Source organism: Podarcis cretensis, assembly GCF_951804945.1.
Source record: "Podarcis cretensis genome assembly, chromosome: 8".
In the NCBI taxonomy this organism is placed as follows: Eukaryota; Metazoa; Chordata; class Lepidosauria; order Squamata; family Lacertidae; genus Podarcis; species Podarcis cretensis.
This window is the reverse complement of record NC_137177.1, coordinates 37597533-37620447: the sequence shown is the minus strand read 5'-3', so window position 1 is coordinate 37620447 and position 22915 is coordinate 37597533. Positions and strand designations below refer to the sequence as shown.

The 22915-nt window shown below is 43.3% G+C and overlaps 1 protein-coding gene across 2 annotated transcripts in view; it reads right to left on the bottom strand.

Moving 5' to 3' along the window:
• The window catches only part of NLRC5 (NLR family CARD domain containing 5), a 58872-nt gene extending 37202 nt beyond the window's left edge, over nt 1-21670 (bottom strand). Inside the window, exons 1-11 of one of the 2 annotated variants that reach the window (XM_079988362.1) lie at nt 21527-21670; nt 12996-13135; nt 11537-11846; nt 9485-9541; nt 8367-8444; nt 6205-7942; nt 5385-5468; nt 3828-3911; nt 3643-3726; nt 3157-3246; nt 736-786 (exon numbers count right to left, since the gene is read on the bottom strand). In XM_079988362.1, coding sequence (XP_079844488.1) covers nt 736-786; nt 3157-3246; nt 3643-3726; nt 3828-3911; nt 5385-5468; nt 6205-7942; nt 8367-8444; nt 9485-9541; nt 11537-11846; nt 12996-13004 — 2585 coding nt within the window. In that variant the 5' untranslated portion in view covers nt 13005-13135; nt 21527-21670. Of the gene's footprint in view, nt 1-735; nt 787-3156; nt 3247-3642; nt 3727-3827; nt 3912-5384; nt 5469-6204; nt 7943-8366; nt 8445-9484; nt 9542-11536; nt 11847-12995; nt 13136-17763; nt 18088-21526 lie in introns of those variants that run through there. The other variant, XM_079988363.1, reaches the window with a different exon arrangement.
• Between the last annotated feature and the right edge of the window lie 1245 nt (nt 21671-22915).

Below are 22915 nucleotides of genomic sequence, written 5' to 3'. Positions count from 1 at the left end.
GTCTTTCATGCACCAGAATGTCAAAACAACAATGGTGGTGATCGATAAAAGGTGGACTTGAATTAGGTAAGCTGCACTGCTGGAAACCCCCCCACCAGTGGTGTCAATTGGTTACTCACACACCCCCAACCCCAACACAAAGCAAATACCATCTGCAGAGGAACTATTTTTCCTGAGGACCACAGCAGAGGAAGGAAGGGTTAAATCAGGCTTCCTCAACCTCGGCCCTTAATATGTTTTTTGGCCTACAACTTCCATGATCCCTAGCTAGCAGGACCAGTGGTCAGGGATGATGGGAATTGTAGTCTCAAAACATCTGGAGGGCCAAGGTTGAGGAAGCCTGATTTAAATTCAAAGCATGTCTCTTTTTATGTTCTTCAGTTTTCCTGTGCCCCACATCTGCTCTGATCCCCATTAGTTGCCCCCCTCCCCCCGTGATGCAATTTGCATTGCAGAAAAACCAGAACTTTATTCAAAGGCATATTTAATGTCATTTGGACCTTTCTGGGTCGTTTGCAACTTCTTTCACCCAGGTTTCAGTACTTTCTCTTCTTCCTTCTTCTGAGACTCCTGCCACTGACCTTGTTCCAGTCTCCAGAGCAACCCACACAGTAGTTCTTGTCTCCTCTTCATTTGTGCCTTTGCAATGTTCATCCCAGTCAAACTTTCCCTAAAACCAATTCCACTGCATGACTGAGAATGTTCTGGGAACACCTGAAAAGCCACTTCTCTCACCTTTGACTTTTACTGGGTTGCCCGGTGAAGAAGACTGTCAAAACATCCTTCCTGTAAACAAATAGTGAATAAATGGAAAATTGAAACTCTCTCAAATAAAATAGATGAAAGCAGTAACGTTATTATAGTGTTGGAGGAGAAAATCAATTCAAAGCCAAACTATCAAATTCAGAATTTCTGGAAAAAAATATGCAATCCGAAATTGAGCCATCGTTCGAAATTTGCACTTATCTGAATTTTGTGATGCAGTTCTGAGGCCAAACAATATTCACAAAAATGCATGTGTTAGGGGAAAGTGTGAATAAAATGGAAAATATGACTGAAAATAACATACAGCAATATATTAAGAGAAATAGCTTGCAAAAATGTGCACATTAGTCAAGACTGCACAAGAAAACGTCCTTGTTAAGGTAACTTCACAATAAAATGCTGATGAATTTTCATGAAGACTTTAAAAAAACAACCAACTGCTCCAAAACGTGGAGAGCTGAATTTAAAGCTGAAAAAATGAGAAGCCAGGAGAACTGAAATGGACAGATCCTTCCATCCCTAGTTAATATTGGGTTGACCACAATGCCAAAATGTGCAGTTTCTCTGCCAGTGACTCAAGCTCTCCTACAGCATCCTTCCCCAATAGAACACAGCTCTGGACTGTGCAAGTTCTGACTGCAATCTTTGCTTTCATCAACTCCTTCCCCCTCTCCATCCCCTGAAAATATAGCCCCTGTGCCAAATCACTTGTCATTCTGGAGGAGCTTCTAACTCTCAGGAGTAGCAGTGGGTGATTCTGTCAATTTCAGTTCCTCACCGTTTCTCATTTTTACTGCTGTAACTGACTGCAAAGACCTCATGAAAAGTCATCAGTGTTTTAGTGGGAGTTTCTCCTAATATGACCATTTTTACAAAGCACATTTCCCCTAATATTTATATTTTCCATCTGCTTTAGAATGCATATAAATTAGTTCTTACAAACCTACTTTTTCCAGTAATATATACATTTTGTGCACATTTTGCTATCTACATTTTTGTACAGATTTAGTTGGCTGCAGAACTGCTTTGGAAAATTTGGAGAAATGTGAATTTTGAAGGATGGCTATGTTTCAATCCTCATAATGTTTTGAAAAGTGCAAAACAGAATGCTATTCTAGGCTGCATCAACAGAAGTATAGTGTCCACATCAAGGGAAGTAATAGCACCATTCTATTCTGCCTAGTCAGACCACACTTGGAATACTGTGTCCAATTCTGAGCACCACAATATAAGAAGGATGTTGAAAGCTGGAACATGTGCAGAGGAGGGCAACCAAGATGATCCAGTGTGTCCCCAGATGTTGTTGGACTACAACTCCCCTCATCCCCGAGCTCTGGACTTGCTAGCTAGGGGTGATGGGAATTGTAGTCCAACAACATCTGGGGAACCACAGGTTGAGAACCGCTGCCTTATGAGAAGTGCTTGAAGGAGCTGGGTATGTTTAGCCTGAAAAAAAGGAGACTGAGAGTAAATACGATAGCCATCTTCAAATATCTGAAGGGCTGTCACATAGAGGAGGGAGCATGCTTGTTTTCTCCTGCTCTGGAGGGTAGAACTAGAACCAATAGCTACAAGTTGCAAGAAAGGAGATTCCGATTAAACATTCGGAAAAAAACTCTTTGACAGTAAGAGCTGTTCAGCAGTGGAAGAGGTGGTGGACTCTCCTTCCTTGGAGTTTTTTAAACAGAGGTTGGATGACCATCTGTCATGGATGCTTTAGAGATTCCTGCATTGCAGGGGGCTGGACTTGATGACCCTTGGGGTCCCTTCCAACTCTTAAGATTTTATGATTCTGTGAAATGCAAACTGAATCAGTCTTCCACCACTCCTACTGAGGAGCAGTTTTGGACAGCATGTGGAAGGAGACGAGAGCAGGAAAAAATGGAAAGTAATAGATGGCTTATACCCCCCCCCATGCTTTCATGAGGTGGAAACCAGTTAGCATTTAAAATGCTACATGTTGGAAGTTACAAGTTGGTTCATGTGTTAGGTAGGAATGGAATCACCATTTCACTATGTTCCTCTTTCCCGCAACCCACTATACTGCTCCAGGAGAATACCCTAATCAGTGGTGTCCAAAATTGCTGAGAGACTAAGGGAAAACAGGAGGGTCACACTCTCCCTTCTCTCTCTCGCTCTCTCTCTCTCTCTCTCCCTCCCTCCCTCCCTCCCAATAAAGTCCATCAACCAAGTCAGCTAAGGTTCTTGGGGGTCAAAACTGGGCCTGAAGCCAGACTGAAACGGGCCAAGATTATTCACTTCTTAGCCATAGGTTCTACAGATTACAGCAGAGTATTAACAGATTATCTTCAATGTTGAAGAAGTGAAAAGGAGCAACTGAAAAGGTGGAAATGAGAAAAAATCTCTTCTGTAGCGCTTGGCAGCCAGTACCTGATATGGAGCTTGGTCACATTTGGACAAATGGCAGCAGCTCTGGAAAAAGCGAGGACGGTGCTCACCGAAAGCTCGTTGTAGCTTAAGCTGTTTGAGAGAAAATAAAATGTTGTTGTTGCTATGCCTCAGCAAGGTCTTTTATGCAGGCATACAGGTTTCCTACTCTTCCTCCCTCCCTCCATCCCCGCCACAGAGATTAAAACCCAGATGGTCTGCAATGGGTGCGATGATTTTTCACATCCACTAAGCCTCTTACAGCATCAGTCTTTTAGACTGGCAGCTCCTGTGCTCTGGAACTCCCTGTCTATTGACATATGGCAGGTGTCTTCACTGTACTGGTTGGGATGCCCAGCCAGACGTGTAATTTTATAAGGTCTACTTGTTTTCTAGTTCTGTTGATCTAATCTGTTATCAGTATTACTATTACTTGAAACTTCCTTTTTAGAATCATTTTTCCCCTTTCCTTTTTTATTATATACTTACTCAAGCTTTTTGAGCTTATCCACGGTGGAAAATATTTCTGTAGTTTTGATCATTTCCTGCCTCTTCAGTCTGTTGTCCTGCAAGCTAAAATGCAGCAACTGGTTAATATGCCTCCCAAATATTCATCTGATTAATAAAACAGGCCACCAAGCCACCTTTCTTCTTGGCAAAACAGGTGAAATTACTTTATGTCTTCCAGCTGATGGCAGTTTGGAAAAGCTCGCATCAGATCTTCAAGTCCTGGGGTTGAAATATTTCCACCGGCTAACCTGAAAAACCAAATGTGACATCACTGTAGTAATGTCAACAAACAGTTTGAGAGATACCTAACAGAGCGCCTCCCCCAGTATCAACCCCCTCAGGCCCCATTATTGGAAGGGGAGGTCCTGTCATTGGTGGTCCCACCCAGGTACTGCCCAGTTGGCACTGAGCCATGACAAGGCCTTTTCAGTGGTGGTTCCCCATTTGTGGAGCACTCTCGCTAGTCAGGTGCATCAATTTCCCTCACTTTGACTTTCATGAGAAATTTAGAAAGATTCCTGTTTGATGGCTGATAGGAATTGGCTGTGGCAACCAAGAAATTAACAACTGTGAGGGTGCATGTCCATTTAAATTTATTTATTCACTTACTTACTGCATTTGTATTTCACCTCCCCCCCCCCAGCCAAGGAACTTAAGGTGGCCTACACGGTTCTCCCCTCCCTCCTCAATTTAATCCCCACAACAACTTTGTGAGGTAGGTCCCGCTAAGAGCCTGTTACTGGCTTGCAAGGTCACGAGCAGGGATGCGAACTCCTGGGGGCTGAACCCTCCCCCCCCCTTATTTGTTTGAAGGTGGCAGCCTCCCCCCCATGTTAAACATGTCATGAAAGCAGAGGCTTGACAACCATATGTCAGGAGTGCTCTGATGGTGTTTCCTGCTTGGCAGGGGGTTGGACTCGATGGCCCTTGTGGTCTCTTCCAACTCTATGATTCTATGATTCTAAATCAGAGGAGTCAGGAATGCGGCAACAGTGTGGTTTCAATGACTAGTGTCTCCTTCTCTTCCTACCATAGAGGGGAAGGGGGGGAGCAGCCCCCAGTCGGTGGCAATATCACCCCCCCCATCTCCCTCACAAATGGGCGTCTGTCACCCAGTGAGCTTCATGGCTCAGCTGGGATTTGAACCCAGGTCTCCTAGGTCCTAGTCTGAAAACTTCACCATCCCTGGATGTTCAAAATATTTTTATATGGTTTTTTAAATAGTTAAAGAAAAAAGTGCTGTTTTCATTGTGCTGCATTTTCAAGTTCACTACCCTGGGCTCCTCTGAGAGGAATAATAATAATAATAATAATAATAATAATAATAATAGCTCTTCTGTGGGGAAGGAGCATAGGAAAAAATCAGAAATAGCCACCCCCTCTCATTTACAATTAGCTAATATGAAGGTTCCTTGAGGAGCAACCATTTTTAGAGTCTATGCTGGCTTATGCAGGCTGGGGCTCTTTCAAATGGAGAGGCTCCTCCCACCAAAGGCGGAGCTGGCAACTGAAAGGAAGCTGTCACTCCTATATAAAGCTCAATCTAGAGCTGGCTGTTGCTGAAACAACACATGTTGGATGAGCCAATCTAAAGCTTACGGAGGGCCACTGAAGTTTCACTTCTACATTGCAGACGCTATTGCCCAAAATGTAGATGGTTTGAATTAAAAACTGCACTAAAAGATTCAAAACAGGGCATGTGACATTGGGGCAATGCTTACTGGAAAGTTGTCAGGCATTTGATCTTCGGCAGGGTCTTGGACAGGACAGCAGCAAACTCATTCCCACATCTCCTGCTCCTAAAGCTAAGAATAAAAGCAAAAAGCAACTGTGGTTAGTAAAAGAGCAACCAGTCTTCCCTTCCAGCCTAGCTGGATAAGGAGCTCAGCACCTGATTCTTGCAGCAGGCGGCTAGCATCTTTCCCCATGGTTGCTCCATATTAATGACTCGCTTCAAATGACTTAATGAGTTGTATCCATAAGAACGTAAGAAGAGCCTGTTGGATCAGCCCAATGGCTCACCTTGTCCAGCATCCTGTTCAATCAGTGGCTGACCAGATGCACCAATGGGAAACCTGCTAGGAGGACATGAGTGCAAGAACACTTCGTCCTATTAAATTGTTTTTAACTGATTTTTAGCATTGCGTTTTTACACTGTTAAAACGTAACTCACTCTGGGAGCTTGTGTTGGTGGGTGGGGAAGAAATCTTTGCTGTCTATTTTGTTTCTTCCAGCTGTAAACCACCATGTGTATAGTAATAGAGAAAGGCAGTATACAAAGTAAAAGTGAGGTGGAGGAGGAGGAGGTGGAGGAGGAGGAGGACGACGACGACGATGACGACGACTAGTGTGCACCTATTCATCTGTGCAAGGATGGAGAATCTGTTGGCCTCCAGATGCTGGACTTCAACTCCCAACAGCCCCAGCCAACGTGGCTGATGGTCAGGGATGCTGGGAACTGCCGTCCAGCAATATTTGGAGGGGCCCTGGTCCCTCATCCTCTTTTGAGCCTGACGTGTCAGGGTGGCCTGTGCTTCTTACCTCAGGCTCTTTATATTTTCACAGCTGCCAAAGACATCCAGATAGTCCACTTCCATGGGGCATCCCACAAAGTCCAGGCATACCAAGTGAGGGTGGCTGCTGCTGATGACAAAAGCCAGGGCAGCCATGTCCAGCGGCATCAGCCGGAAGTTTCTGAACTGATACCTGAAGTTTAGCTGCTTCCCGACATGCCGGGCCAGTTCCTGGTCTTGTGTCTCGTGCACACAGTGGCACAGCTCTGCTATCCTAGGCCCTGTGAGAGAAGCATCCCCCAGTTTCTTCAGCATCTGCACAATGATGGCTTGACGTTCCTGGACCTGGGCATCGCACTGCCCGGCTAAAGAGCTGAGGAACTTCTGGCACCCGCGAGACGAGAGGCCAGACAGGAAGACGTGGCAGTTCTCTGTGAAGGGCACCCTTGCTTCCCTCTTCATCATCCACTTAGACCTCAGGAAGAAGTTCTGCTTCAGGAAGTTGCCATCAACTGCTTTGCTTGTCAGCAGGAAGAGGGCCGCAAAGAACTCTTGCAGGCTGAAGTGGACAAAAGTGTAGCCAGCCTGTGTGTGTCCACTGCTGGTCTTTACCTCAAAGGACACCAGGAGCCCATATAGGCAAGCAAAATCCTTCACGTCTTCTGGGACCTCATCAGCATAAAACAACATCTTATTTCCTTCCAGGCCCTTGAAGGCCAACTCAGAGAGGCCTGCGAGAGTCGCTTTGTGTTGACTCAAGTCAACTTCTTCGCTCAAAGCCCTTAGCTTCTGATCCTTTCCTATGAAGGTGAGGAGCATCTTGATGTAGAACTGGGTCATGGTTTGAGGGAGCTGGACTCTTCCTGCATCGTGGAGGAGCAGATACTCCAGGCAAATGCAGGCAATGTTACACAAGGCAGGGATATAACACATGCTCAGGAGTTTGCAATTGCTTTTCAGGTGAGCGATGGCTTTCTCCTTGAGGGAATGCTGGTGGAAAAAATAGCCAACGTATTCCTCCACCTTTTCACGGTCAAAGCCCCAGATTTCTGCCAGGAGGGTGTCCGTTTTCAATAAAGCATCTGGGACTATCTTTGGACGGGTCGTGACTAGCACGGTCGAGCCTGGCAAGAATTTCCCAAGGCAAAGACTTGCAAAAAGGTCTGATATGGAGAGAGGGTTGAGAGGATCCGGAAAGATAGCGTGAGGAGGACCTGGGAGCTGGACGTTCTCCACAAACTCGTCCAGCCCATCAAATATAACCAGCGTGCGCTGGGCGTCTTCTAGGATGTGTTCAAACACAGCATCCGGACAATCTTCTGGCCTGAGGAAGAAGTCGAAGAGAAGTTCTTGGAGAGAAAGTTTTCTGCTGATCAGGTTCAGCTGTCGGAACTCAAAGAAGAATATCAGTTGGAATTGTGGGAGGCCTCCCTCTGCCCACTGCTGGCAGATCTGGTGCATGAGCCTTGTCTTCCCCATCCCTGGTTTTCCCAGAAGAAGGACAACCTTGGTGGTCCCCATGTGGACACTTTCAAAAAGCTCAGACAGTCTCAGGGTGGTGTTCCTGTGCTCCTCTGTATCATGCAGAGCTATCTCCCCCCTTTCCCTCATCCGACCACCTTTGCTCTGACGAATCACCAGGTTGACGAAGGTTTGGCTGAAAGGCGACGGCTGAGCTTTGAGTTCAGTTGCTTCTGCTGATCTGCTCATTCCGTATCTCTGAAGCATCGAGGTGGTGATGAGCTGTCGATATCTTTCAGCAGAATCTGATAAAACATGGAGGAGGGGGGAAAGGAGCAAATATAGATCCACACTGCATGAAAACTAATTTTGTTCCTATGGCTTCTGCCAAATAATGTTGGGAATTAGAGCAAAACCTACAAAGAGTTAAGGGTGGGCTGAGCAGCCAATTTCATCTTGTTTAAGCCTTGCTGGCATTCTGTCAGAGTTCTGTTCTACCCCATTTTGCCTGAGAGTAAACATTTTGTGCATACTTCTTTCATAAAATGCACACTTCTTAATGCTTTCTGTCCCCCACCCCCCGTTTTAAAGTATGTATGTGGAGGGTTGGTTGGTTGGGGTTGGGGTTTTTGTGTAAGTCAATTTGGGTTGCCCTAGCAAGAAAAAGTGACTTATAAATTTATTAAATGATGATGATGATGATGATGATGATGATAAATAACAACTTGCCTAGCCGCTGCTGTTTGGACTGTTTGCCGTTGTTGTTGTTGCTGGCAGGGCTGCTCCATGGACGGCGTCTTTCAAGTCCTGTAGGGCAACAAAGGCAACAGTGACATTACGGCGGCATCACCTCTTTGGAGATGGCAGGGGCCCGAGACCAGCTCCCTTTCGTAGGAATTGGGCTTCAGCAAGAGACTTTATCTCTGGCTCATGCCCCCGATCACAATTTTAGCAAAACACATTGACATCATCATTGTGCAAAGGGACAGCACATGTATCCACAGCACACATTTAAAGCACACACACCCTCCCACAAAGAATCCTGGGAACTCTACTTTGTAAGAGTGTTGGGAATTATAGTGCTATAAATAAACTATAGTTCCCAGGATTCTTGGGGGTAGGGTGTGTATGCAGCCTTAGAAGCCAGATTGATTTGTAACTAAGTAATCATTGGGCATCCACACACACAATTTATTTATATTCTGCATTTTTCATAGACCATAACTCAATGTGTCTTACAGATAAAATAGAAACAGCTAAAAACATAGAAAAGACAATAATTTAAAAGCAATTAAACACACACACACAAAAGATCTATTAAGAATACAGATAATTACAATAAAAACATCAGAGCACCAGTCCTTTCCTTAAAAACTGTCAGTTCCCAAAAGCCTTTTGGAACAGGGAAGTCTTTACCTGCTGGCCGAAGGACACAAAGGGAAGCCAGTCTAACTTCTCTAGGAAGGGAGTTTCAAAGGCTTGGATCAGCCCCTGAGAAGGCCCCTGTTTTCCCAAATTAATTACTGTCTCTGTCTCATTCCCTAATCTGTAGCAGGGGAGGAACCCTCAGTTGAGGGTTCCCCCCTCCATCAATGAAATAAATAAAATAAAATACACTGGGGTGCATTGTGTGGTTGTTTCTTGACCAGGAACAGTTGCTTTTCTCAAGGAACACAAAAACGAAAGGGTCCTTAGCAGGAGTCCAACACTGCCAGAGGAATGAAGTGGGCCTGGAGCCTCAATGGAAACTGAGTCAAAGCATTCTGCTCCAAGGTTGACTTGGGCCCTTCCCAAGACAGCTCTCCTAGCTCAAACCACCAATTGCATTTCACCAAGAGCAATCTTACTTGTTGATGTCGACGGGAAGGAAGCTGAAGCTCCTTTCAAATCCTCTCGTCCTTGACCTGGAATCATCAATTTAAATCAGCGCAAGAGGAAGTATTTCATAACAAAGTGCATTCTGTATATTTGTGCACATGTGTCTGTATGCATTAGTACCAGATTTATGTAGAGGCTGGCCCATTAGGGCAAAGGAAACGCTGCCCAACCAACCTCAGTCCTGCCCAATTATCTGCCCATCACTGGCTCTGACGCCACCTATGGTTGGGCTCCATGCCTTCCGCCCTGCCAGCACCAATGAACACCAGACACCACTGGAGTCACCATACCAGCGCAACACCTGATAATGGATTGCTTATATAAAGGGTAGTCATTCCTTGTCTGGCACAGCTGGACTCTACCATGAGCCCAATGACCAGCATGAATTCTCTTTCAGTTGCAATTAAAAACAGCATATAGAAGTATAAGCATTTTGAGAGCTGATCGAAGGGACATGGGAGGTCTTCCAGCCAACTCTCTGCTCAGTGTAGGGCATGAACCAGAAGGCATTTTCACTACTGTAGTACTTTTCAAGATCTGGGAACCCTGTGGTTTTTTTAACTGAGAAAAGCACCTTGAACAAGATCTACTATTTTTGGTGCAGGTCCCAGAGACAATGATTTGGAGCGCTTCAATATCTTGTGGCAGTTTTACTTATCGTATTTTTCGCTCCATAAGACGTCAGGTCCGTCTTAAGACGCACCCAGTTTTTAGAGGAGGAAAACAAGAAAAAAATATTCTGAATGAAACAGTGGATGTATGATTTTTGTGGTTCATGCTGCAGCCATGTGATCTGATGGTGAATTTCGGGTGACCCAATGCAAAAATCCTGAGGATCCATGTGGATCTGTGCTTTGTAACCACATTTTTGCACCATTGCAGCCCCAGGAAACAGTGGATGCGTGATTTTTTTGGTGCAGGCTGTAGCCATGGACATGCTATGTGATCTGATGGTGAATTTTGGGTGACCCAATGTAAAAATTCTGAGGATCCATGGACTTTTACCTCTCCCTTCCCAGGCAGCCTCCACTAGTGTCCCTTATCTCTCTCCCGATCCCACCGATCAGCTGCTTCCTTTCAACACTCCCTTCCCTCTTGTTTGCCTTAGTGTCTTTTCCTTAGCTGGAGCAGTTTTTTGCTCCTCCTTTTCTTCTAATTTCTCTCCTTATTGCTTTAGTATTCCTTTACAAGTTTGCTGTCTTTACCTCCCCTCTCCCAGGCAGCCTCCTTTATCTCTAGCGTTCCTTATCTCTCTCCCCGATCGGCAAACAATCAGTGGCTTTGTTTCAACAACAACAAAAAGCATGATCTGCATTTTGCCCCTGGGCAATTCAGCTCCAGGGACCACGCATTCGCTCCATAAGATGCACATACATTTCCCATACTTTTTAGGAAGAAAAAAGTGAGTCTCATGGAGCAAAAAATACAGTAACCTGCGTTTTCCATGAATTTGCATTGGATGTAACAGAACCTGCACCCCACTGACTTGAAACTGAAGCTCCTTGTGTCTTCCATGTCCCTAAATGCTTTGTTTTCCAGCATACAGGGGCTAAAAAGCTCCCCTTCTACACTGACTGGGTGGCACCAGGAAGCTGGAGACATAAACCTTGATGCAAAAAAAGTAATGGGGATTTGACTCTCCATGATCCCAGACCACTACCCCACTGGCCCAGACTTCTTCTCAGCTGCTTTAAATTTAAACTAAAAGCTGGGAGGAGAAACTCTGCACATCTCCTGCATCACATCTCATGCGGGGTGTGTGTACTGGCTTTAAAAACATATGTAAAAGAAATGAATGAATGGGAATTCAGACACATTGGTTCTGAACAAAAATTCATTTGTTTTTCATTCATTTGTTTTTGTGGGGATAAAAAAAATGACTGATTTGTTAGGTCTAATGCCCAGGGATAAAGCTTGAAAAGCTTGGCCTGAAGGCACATGAGGCCACCAGGAATTGAACCCGGGGCTTTCTGTAATACAAAGCATGCAAAGCATCACTGAGACACAACCCCTCCTCTGACCTTCTCCTGACACACTCATGAAGACTATTTCCAGATGCATGGGGAGGTTGCATTCCATGCAGACACTCTGTACGAAGGCTTTGAAGATGGGAGCATCAACATCTGCAGCCTTCAGAAACATGTCCAGGACCAGTGAGACCTTCTCATGGGAACTGGCTGTCCCCTCAATCTCATTCAAGGCCACCCCTGGGAGAAGCTGCTTGGCTTTTCTCAGGACCCACTCTGGATGGTGACTGAGGAAGTGCACCAGCTGCGGCCAAGCATTCCTGATGGCCTTCTGGACGTCTGCATCATCCATCCAGAATGGAGGCTGGAAGGAAAAGAGAAGAAAGATGAAATGGTTGCAAATGGCTGAAGCAAATATTAGTACATAAGCCCTGCCAGGATTTTAAGGCCCAAAATGAAAGGCTTGTTCACACATTACACTGAACACAAGCTATCTCTGCACAGAAATGAGTTGAGTGAAAGATTTGTGTGAAAACCACTTCTTGATTTGCACAGATCAACTAGTCTGAGTGTACACAGACTGTTCACTCACTGAATGTCAGAGAGCAGGCTGGGGCATATAGTTTTAGACTTGCTGAAGGCACCTTTCTGTTTTTGGTCAATGACTCAGCCATTCCTTATTATCTTTTAATAGTCTTTTAATGGCTCCTCTGTCAGACGGTTTGCTGGAGAGGGAAGGCTGAGTCCAGCTATTTAAAGTCTAACTTTCAGTTTAACCCTCCAAGCACTGATTAATTCTAACTTTTATTAGACCCAGAAATTTATGAGGATCAGGGCCCCCACAAACTCATAACACCATAAATGTCAATCCCACCCTTCCTTCAAATGCACCCCAAGGCAATAAACAAAAGTGTTTGCTTTAACAAATAAAAATAAAATTGAAAGAACCTCTAGTTTATAAAAAAAAACCTCTTGTGGAAATATATCACTTGTTAACACTGTGAATGTAGGTTTGAATAACTGTAATTAAATAATTGGATTTATGCTCATCTAAGGCAGCTAACAATTCATGCAAATACGTATATCAGAAAACTGATATGACAGTAAGAGCTGTTTGGCCATGGAATGAACTCCCTCAGAGGGTTGTGGACTCTCCCTCACTGGAGGTTTTGAAGCAGAGGTTGGGTGGCCATCTGTCAGGGATTCTTCAACTGTGATTTACTTCTGGGTTTCGCCGCTCGCACATGCGCAGATGCTCAAAATGACGTCACGCGCATGCGCGGGAGCGGCAAAACGCGACCCATGCACACACAGACGCGCCATCGCATCTTATGTTGCGTTCAGGATGCGAACGGGGCTCCAGAACAGATCCCGTTCGCATCCCGAGGTACCATTGTATACAGGTACAATTTGGTGAAAGGTTGCATGAGTCATTGTAGGCCGCTGACTCATGTTGACTTAGTTCTTTTAGCATTAAAGAAACAGTGGCCAATTTTTAGCTGGCCCCTCCTACCGTCGTCATTCTGCCAAAGCGACTCTGTTGGAGTGCTTATTCCGGGCTCAGGGGGAATGTTACATCGTGGGCTTCATATTATCTGTGTCAGAGAGTGATGTTTGCCATTTGCAGAGAGATGTTTTGCCAGCTGAAACCTCCTGGGGATGAAAAGGAAGAGAGTCAGTTCCAAAAGACAAGAGGGAGATGGTTTGATACTTACTGGGTGCAGCCTGTATATCTATTGCTCATTACAGGGGGTGGGTAGGAATTGATTGCCAACATTAGATGACTGGCTGGTTAAAGTATTTGCTTGCATGTCCTCCCAAAAGTGGAGGATATACACATAGAATTGGGAAAAATGTTTAAAATATCTTTTAATAGGAAACCGGAAGCTTTCATTTTGGGAATCACAGACTCAGATATTCCTAAAAATGCTAAAGAGATCTTCTTACACGATACGGTCGCAGCAAGAGTTCTCATTGCGGCAAATTGGAAAAGCGATAAAGTCCCGTCAAGATTAGAATGGATTCAAAAGATGGCTGAATACACAGAATTAGATAGCATGTCAGAAAAGATAAAAAAATAAACCAAAACAGGTATTTATCTCAAAATGGGAAGTTTTTAAAATATACATGAAAAATAATAATAGTAGTTTAAGGTCATACGCAGTGTTCAAATAATTTCAGTAGCAGTGTTTAAAATGTGGTAAAACCAATGAACAGATTAAGGGATATTGAAATTGAACAAAACTCATTATGTAATGGCAGCGAACAATTAATATAGTCTGTAATAAGGAATAGATGGGAAGTATGGTGCATAGAAAAAGACCACTTGTATTTTATGTTTTGAAGGTTATTAAAAGGTAAAGGGACCCCTGACCATTATGTCCAGACGTGGCCGACTCTGGGGTTGCGGCGCTCATCTCGCTTTATTGGCCGAGGGAGCCGGCGTACAGCCACCATGACTAAGCCGCTTCTGGTGAACCAGAGCAGCGCCTTCCCACCAGAGCGGTACCTATTTATCTACTTGCACTTTGACGTGCTTTCGAACTGCTAGGTTGGCAGGAGCAGGGACCGAGTAACTGGAGCTCACCCCGTCACGGGGATTCGAACCACCGACCTTCTGATCAGCAAGTCCTAGGCTCTGTGGTTTAACCCACAGCGCCACCCGGGTCCCTGTTTTTGAAGGTTATTAGTTGATGTATTAATTCTCTTTTGTTCTTTGGTGGTGATGGAATTTATTTTCTTTTTCTGTATGGTATGTTAATGTGAACGGTAACAATAATAATAAAAAAAAAACCTCTGCCTTAGTCCATAAAAAAAGTATTTGCATGTATGGGCAAACCGACCAATAGGATTTGAGTAAGAGATGACAGGCGGGATTATGATCAAACTGTTTAAAAATGGATCTTTTTGTTGTGCACTAAGTGCAACACAATGCATGAAAACATAAATCCACATGCCTTGTTGGGACTACTCTTGGTCGCCACCCTCCACTCCAAAGTTTTGGGGATACTACCCAGCACTTTTTTTCTCCGGGGACACAGTGGTATGCATACCCCTAAACGTTTTGTGAATCTTTGTACTTTTGTCCATTTACTGTATTTATTTTTCCCGATTTGATATTCGTGAGTCAAAATGAGAGTATCCCTAAACAGTTCTTTTAGGGGGGGAAAGCACTGATATTACCTATTATTTAGTTTAATGTATAATGCATTCACCTCTGTAAATGATATAGTTCAGGGTGGTGCAATCCGCAGCCCACAGACCACATGTGGCCCATAAGGTCTTTTTTGGCAGCCCTCAGCAGCATTCAAGAAAAAAAATCATAAACCCTTAAACAATTATTTTTTACATCATGCGTTGTTATCAAGAGTGCATTCATCTGTGAATTAGATTTGTTGAATAATTAAATATATTAAATCTATTAATTGTTTATTTAATTATACATACCTAATTAAATATATTAATTGAGCATTTTAAATAATATTAAATATATAGTGAGCACTTTAATTTGTGATATGGAAATTTTATTCAGTGTGTGGCATGTGGGTTCTGCGTTGAAGTACTCTTGCAGCCCACTCAATATGAAAAGTTGGACTGCCTTGTTATAGTGGTTGTCGCTGAACATGCATCATAAACATTTTAAAACATATTTGGCAAGAAAAACAGCCTACAAGAGGGGAGACCCACCCAAACCACCCAATGAGGAAATTATATTATATTATATCATATAAGTTTGTTCTTGGCATAAGCTTTCGTGTGCATGCACACTGAAGGTATCTGTTTTTTGGTTTTTTAAAAAATAATATTTATTAAAGTTTTGAAAGTTACAGAAAGAAAAAAGAAAAAGAATTAAACATAACAAAACCATACAATACAACCCAAAAACAAAAATATTACATATACATAACAAAAATAAAACAAAAACAGTTTAAAAAAAGAAAGAAAAAAGAAACACAACCAATACTTTCAATGTTATTAACTTTCTTTTGCTTGTTTCAGCGACCTCCTCACACCTCCCTTTTTTGTATTCCACTTCGATTATTTGTTTCAGCAAATCCTTTCCATCTTCCTCAAACTTCTGTCCTATCATTTAACTTAACAAATTCTAACATTATTTTTTCCTTTAATCCAATTATAATCTATTATACTTAATTCTTTATAACATTTCTGCTAAAGCCATGTAACTTCATTCCAACATCTTTCTAACATTCATTAATTTTACAATATTTCTGTAGATAATTTTTAAATTTCTTCCAATCTTCTTCCACCGACTCTTCTCCCTGGTCTCGGATTCTGCCAGTCATTTCCGCCAGTTCCATGTAGTCCATCACCTTCATCTGCCATTCTTCCCGGGTGGGTAGATCTTGTGTCTTCCAGTACTTTGCAATAAGTATTCTTGCTGCTGTTGTAGCATACATAAAGAAAGTTCTATCCTTCTTTGGCACCAATTGGCCGACCATGCCCAGGAGAAAGGCCTCTGGTTTCTTCAAAAAAGTATATTTAAATACCTTTTTCATTTCATTATAAATCATTTCCCAGAAAGTCTTAATCCTTGGGCATGTCCACCAAAGGTGAAAGAATGTGCCTTCGGTCTCTTTACATTTCCAACATTTATTATCGGGCAAATGGTAAATTTTTGCAAGCTTGACTGGTGTCATGTACCACCTGTAGATCATTTTCATTAAGTTTTCTCTTAGGGCATTACATGCCGTAAATTTCATACCTGTGGTCCATAACTGTTCCCAGTCAGCCATCATAATGTTATGTCCAACATCTTGTGCCCATTTAATCATAGCAGATTTCACCGTTTCATCCTGAGTGTTCCATTTCAATAGCAAGTTATACATTCTTGACAAGTTCTTAATTTTAGGATCTAACAATTCCGTTTCCAATTTTGATTTTTCCACCTGGAAGCCAATTTTCTTGTCCAAATTGTAAGCCTCCATTATTTGATAATAATGAAGCCAGTCTCGCACTTTGTTTTTTTAGTTTTTCAAAACTCTGCAGTTTTGATCTATCTCCCTCTTGTTCCAAAATTTCCCAATATTTCGGCCATTTGGCCTCCATATTGAGCTTTTTCTGAGCCTTCGCTTCCATTGTTGACAACCACCTTGGAGTTTTGTTTTCAAGCAAGTCCTTATATCTTATCCAGACATTAAACAGTGCTTTCCTGACAATATGGTTTTTAAACGCTTTATGTACTTTGACCTTATCATACCACAAATATGCATGCCACCCAAATACGTTATTAAAACCTTCTAAATCCAGAATGTCAGTATTTTCAAGAAGCAGCCATTCTCTCAGCCAACAAAATGCGGCTGATTCATAATAAAGCTTAAGGTCTGGCAGGGCAAATCCAGCTCTTTCTTTGGCATCAGTTAATATCTTAAATTTTATACGAGGCTTCTTGCCCTGCCTGACAAATCTAGAAATATCTCTCTGCCACTTCTTGAAACATTCCATTTTATCCAAAATTTGCAATGTTTGGAACAAAAACAGCATCCTTGGCAATACACTCATTTTTATCACAGCAATGCACACTGAAGGTATCTGAAGAAGTGTGCATGCACATGAAAGCTTATATCAAGAACAAACTGAGTTGGTCTCTAAGGTGCTACTGGACAATTTTTTATATATATTTCGACTGCATCAGACCAACATGGCTACCTACCTGAATCTAGACCCAATGAGGACTGAGTGTGGTCAGTGGCTACACAATACTGAGTGTCTCTTGTGGCTGGGTAGGCAGAAAACCGGGGGCGGGTGGGGGGAGGCAGTTGAATGGAATATCCCAGAAGAAAACGTGGCTGGCTGAGATCCTGAACAGGGGCACTGAACACTGCAACATGCCAGTGCTGCAGTTATGTAAAACCAGTTGAGCAGGGAAGCGATCAAAAGACTACAGTGGTACCTCGGGTTAAGAACTTAATTCGTTCTGGAGGTCCGTTCTTAACCTGAAACTGTTCTTAACCTGAGGTACCACTTTAGCTAATGGGGCCTCCCGCTGCCACCGCACTGCTGCCAAGCGATTTCTGTTCTCATCCTGAAGCAAAGTTCTTAACCCGAGGTACTATTTCTGGGTTAGTGGAGTCTGTAACCTGAAGTGTCTGTAACCTGAAGCGTCTGTAACCTGAGGTACCACTGTACTACAAAGGTCCAACTGGCAAAATTTCGCTCATGTTCCTGCTGAGACGTATAGTGGAAGATTTCTGCTTTGTCATGTAGGACATAAAACCTTGTTAAACAAAGATAGCCAAAGAAACAAAGAACTGGGTACCTACCAGAAATCTGCAGACATTAAAGAGCAAAAGCACGGAAACGAGAGGAAACGAGAGAAGGAGAGCTGATTCTTGCCTCTTTCATCTTTTTCTGTTTGAAGCTTCTGAAACATGGCAATGAAATGTTCCCCATGCCTGCCTGTGCCAAGAGACTGGCACTAAGTGAAAGTAAAAGTGCCCGGAATTCCCCAAACTCTACGGCACAAAGTTAACAACTTTATCGGACTGAAATGGGTAACAGATGGGAGATTAAATAAAACTTTGTCCTGCTGCATTGCACCACAGCTAACTTGGCAATTTTAGGTAATTTCTAACCAGGGGAGCAATTTTTTTTAGCCAGGCAGTGTGTTAACTCCTTCCCCCACACAGGAACATAAACGCCACATCCGATCTCATTACAGAAAGTTGTGCAAAGACCAACTGCCACAAACTGCAGGGAGACTGAAGTAATCGAGCAAAATGAGCTCACAAAGGAGCAGGCAATGCAAGGGTCAGTGCCAGCGATGCCCCAGGAACCTCTGAAGCCACCACCATCTTTGCCCAGGGGCATCATTTCGCCTTAAAATCCCACCTGTTCACCTGTGTTGCAGATCCAGCTACAATTCAAACCCTCTTCCTCTGGGGAGGAGAGTCCGGTTCCCCATCAAGGAAACAAACATCTTGCAAGATCAGATTAATGCAACTGATCGACTAACACAGAAGCTTCTTCAACTGCAGTTCAAGACTGATCCTTCCACCCTCCATTTTATCTCTTTGCTGCACAATATTCAAACACGTGCCCTTTTCGGCCCCTGCAAAAAACGTTCCTGTTTAGACAAGCCTACCCAGATTCTTAGAAAGTTGAGGTAATTTCAATCTAGTTTAGAATTTTTAATGTTTGTATGTTTTAGAGTAGGGTTGTAAATTTTCCCTGGTTTTATTGTTCTAGCTTTTATAAACTTGAGGGTATTTTTTTAAACAAAAAAAGTGGTGTATAAAATTCATGAAACAAACAAACAAACAAACACATACCCTTCAGTACGTTCAAGGAGAGACCAGCTCCTGTCACCTTGAGTCCCATCTGACTGAAAACAATGAAAATGTCCTTTCTCCTTCCTGTTTTCCTATCACTGTTAACCCATAATTTGAAACTGGGCATGTTCCAGTATTGAAACTCTATACATTTCAAATGTAAGGATGGCGCAATCTGTCAATTTTGGTTTCTCTCAGTTTCTCATTTTTCCAATGGATTCAGCTCTTCCCATTTCTATATCAGTTTTTGATTTATTTTTAAAGTCCTCATAAAACTCATCAGTGAATTTCTTCTAATGTACAAGTTTTTGCATGCAAGCTTGCCTAATTTACACATTTTTGCAAAGCAGTTTTGTCTAATGTAATATAATGCATTCAGCATCTTATTTTCCTTAACATATATTGCATTTCTATGCACATCCCGGAACATGCATTTTAAAAGTGTGGCTGTGCTTCAAGTTGTGTATTGTTCTGGAAAGTGTGGACTTGGTGGGATCGCCTTTAAATGTGAACTGAATTGAATTTCACCCATCCCCATTCCTATGCATGCTACTCTCATTTTGATAGTATAGTAAGAAATATCCCATACTCGCAAATCTGAGGAATAATAAAATACTAAAGCCGGCTCTTCCTGAGACAGGTAGTTTTGTTCAACTCTTAATTAACGAAAACTGTCACTTTCATACTTATGCATTCATAGGGCCTTTGCAATTGGTAAATTTATTTATAGTTACAGATAGGTAGCCGTGTTGGTCTGCCATAGTCAAAACAAAATAAAAAAAATTCCTTCCAGTAGCACCTTAAAGACCAACTAAGTTAGTTCTTGGTATGAGCTTTCGTGTGCATGCACACGAAAGCTCATACCAAGAACTAACTTAGTTGGTCTTTAAGGTGCTACTGGAAGGAATTTATTTATGTTATTTAAGATAATTATTAACTCAATAGTCAAACAGATTCTTTATGTTGCATTACATTTCTATTTATCCATTTGCTGCTTTTCAGCTAAACCCTCAAAGCAATACAGAAAGGTTGGAAATCCCCCAAACAGCCCCCCCCAAAAAAAAAAATACAAAACAAAGCAATCTTGGAGGCTAGACTCTGTAACTGGACTTTGTTTCCTACCTTTCAGGGAGACAGCCACTGGTAAAGAAATCTGTGTACACTAGACAGTCACAGAGAAGTCCAAGGTTTCTATGCACCTTCTCATCACACCATGTCCATATCTTCCTCTCCTCCATCCAGGCAGGCTGGAGGCATCAGAAGAGTTCTGGGAGACATTCCAGCCAAAGGAAAGCACTGGAGGAGGGCGCACCAAAGAGCATGTGACAGGTGTGACCTTAGTGAGAATCTTGAGACCAGGTAGAGAGGTCTGGAGGGCCACCTCCCTCTCCGGGTTAAACCAGTTCGGACACACACTTCATTCCGTTTGCCTACAAGATCACGATGTTGGGCAGGCCCAGCACTGATTTCAGCATTTTGAAAACAGTCTTATGACTTGCCCCGAAAATAGTTATACATGTGAAGGCAGCCCTGTTTAGGGAAGTTTTTAATGTTTGATGTTTTATCGTGTTTTTAATATTCTGTTGGGAGTTGCCCAGAGTGTCTGGAGAAACCCAGCCAGATGGGCGGGGTATAAATAATAAATTATTATTGATGATGATGATGATGATGATGTTGATTACTATTATTAAGGACAGCAGAGAACTCTGATGGTTACGTTCCAAGGCATGTGCAAAGTGCTATAACAGCAGGGAGTCCCCGTGAGAGCGATGCAGCAGATGCAGTAACCAAGGCACTGAGGCGTCAGTTTTACTGAGGATGTCTGCCTTTGTTTGGAGACTATGTCACCTCAGACAGTGGTGGGTGTCTGTCACTTCCTGTCTAGTGTTCATACCAAGAGGAAAAAAATCCCTTCACCTAGAAAATAAAGAGAACTAGCTGGCTTTAGAGGATGACAGCCTATCATTGAATAGAATCATCTAGTCCAACCCCCTGCAGTGCAGGAATCTCCATTAAAGTATCCATGGCAGATGGCCATCCAACCTCTGCTTAAAAACCTCCAAGGAAGGGAAGTCCACAACCTCCTGAGGGAGCCTGTTCCACTGTCGAACAGCTCTTAGCTTCTGGAGCATGCACAGCGGTTAAAAGCTCCTGTTCCCTGCTTCTTGGGCGGCCCTAGGACTGGAAAGCGAGAGACCTTGCAGGCAGCAGAAAAAGTAAGGGGTCTTCGTGCGCCCCCGCCATGGCTCCGAACCACCCCATCGCTGTTCTCCTCAGTCCCAGGCAGCACAACTGTGCTTCCATCACCATCAGCCCTAGCAGGATACTTGGAAACACCTGGATGTTTGGGAAAGCCGATTTCAATAGCGTGTACAGACCACGTGCACGCTTCCCTCAGTACAAGACTTGCATAGCTAGGATTAGAGGTTTCAAGATTTCAAGGCACGCAACCACCTTTTGCTCTTTCTACAAATTAAAATCCTCATGCGTCGGTAGGACTTCCCAGTAAGTAGCCTTTGCACCGCTGCATTTCTCGCATTAAACTCCTCAGACAGGACTTTTCAGGTTTGAGCCCGCGCGCCTCCTTTCCTTTGCCATTTTCCAATACACTCAGAAGAAAAGGCAAAGCCGCCAGGGAGCCCTGCGAGTGGAAATCAGACAAAAGCGCCATCTCGTGGCCAGAGAAATCCCACCACTGCAGGAAAAACCAGAAACTCAGTCCGCTTACTTCGCTCTCTCTGAAGCTCCTACATACCTTCGGCAGTAGGAAGACAGTCATTCTCCTTCGGAGCGGCCAGCAACCCACTTTCTCTCCCTAGTTTACTCCCATGTCTCGGCGCGGCAAGTGCAACGCAGCTGCCAAGCGGCCAGCCCCAGCTGCATGTCAGCCTGGCAGCAAGAGCAGCATTGAATCCGAAAGTGAAACTTGACTGGGGCTACTGTTGAAAGGCCTAGCCAGAAATAGGCAAGGCATTGCTAGGAAATCATGTGTTTGTAAGGCAGACCAGGCTGCCTGCAGCTCAGCAGCTCTGAATGATTTAAGGCAAGCCCAGCCAATGCGCACCAACTTTGCCCAGCTGGATCAGTGCAGGCTTATCCAGGCATGCATCAGCACACCTTCCTGAGGTTGGGCATATACATTTTTTTTAAAAAAAAGAAAAGAGACAGGTTAAAGGAAACATGCAAAGGGTGAGTATTAACATGACAGGCTTAAAACAGCACGGTATCTCTACTTACTGATAATCTTAACACTTTCTTTCTGCTTCAAATTTTCTTTTTGATATTTGTAGATGAATACAGAAAATAACTTTAAAGTTCCATAATCAAGAGTTACATTGAGGCAGAAGGCAGACATCATCCTTTATACTTGTGTAAGCAATGAGCGCCTTCCATATTTTCTTGAATGGCTCCATTATCTTTTGCCCCCTGGTTACCCCTTAGTATTTGTGTTGATTTCTCTAAAAGATCACATTGCCAAATCTTTTGGTACCTCTGGTCAATATTTATGTTCTGAAGCAACTTCCACTTCTGAGCTGCACCCATTCATGCAATCAGAAGGAAATGACTCAACAGTGTGAAGACTTAGATCTTTAGGAATGATATTAAAATTTCTATCTAGAAACGTATTAAATAATACTAGTTTGGGTTTCTCAAATTGTAGGGGGATCTAGAAGTATTCCCTGGAGCAGGACCTTTTTAAGACCAAGGACTGAGGTATTTTTTATTTGTGGAGGAGAAATGTGAAAAAGGAAACCTGATGATTGTTATGTATTGAAGTTCTCACCCTGGCCACCAGGAGTATTGTGTATGTAGTTTTCACTCAGGTCCACGTCAGTTACTTTAGGCGGGAAACCCTGGGTTGTTGTTGCTACAATGTTGACAGCTGGCTGCCTATAAAAGCAGGCTGGCTGAGCTGTTTGCTGTTCAGTTCTGTCCAGCTTACAAGTAAAGAGCTGCTTTGGAGAAATCACTGTGTCGTCTGCTATGTCTACCCACTATTTAACAATGATCTTTCTTTTCTGAAGCAGGATACAGTGGTACCTCGGGTTAAGTACTTAATTCGTTCCGGAGGTCTGTTCTTAACCTGAAACTGTTCTTAACCTGAAGCACCACTTTAGCTAATGGGGCCTCCTGCTGCTGCCGC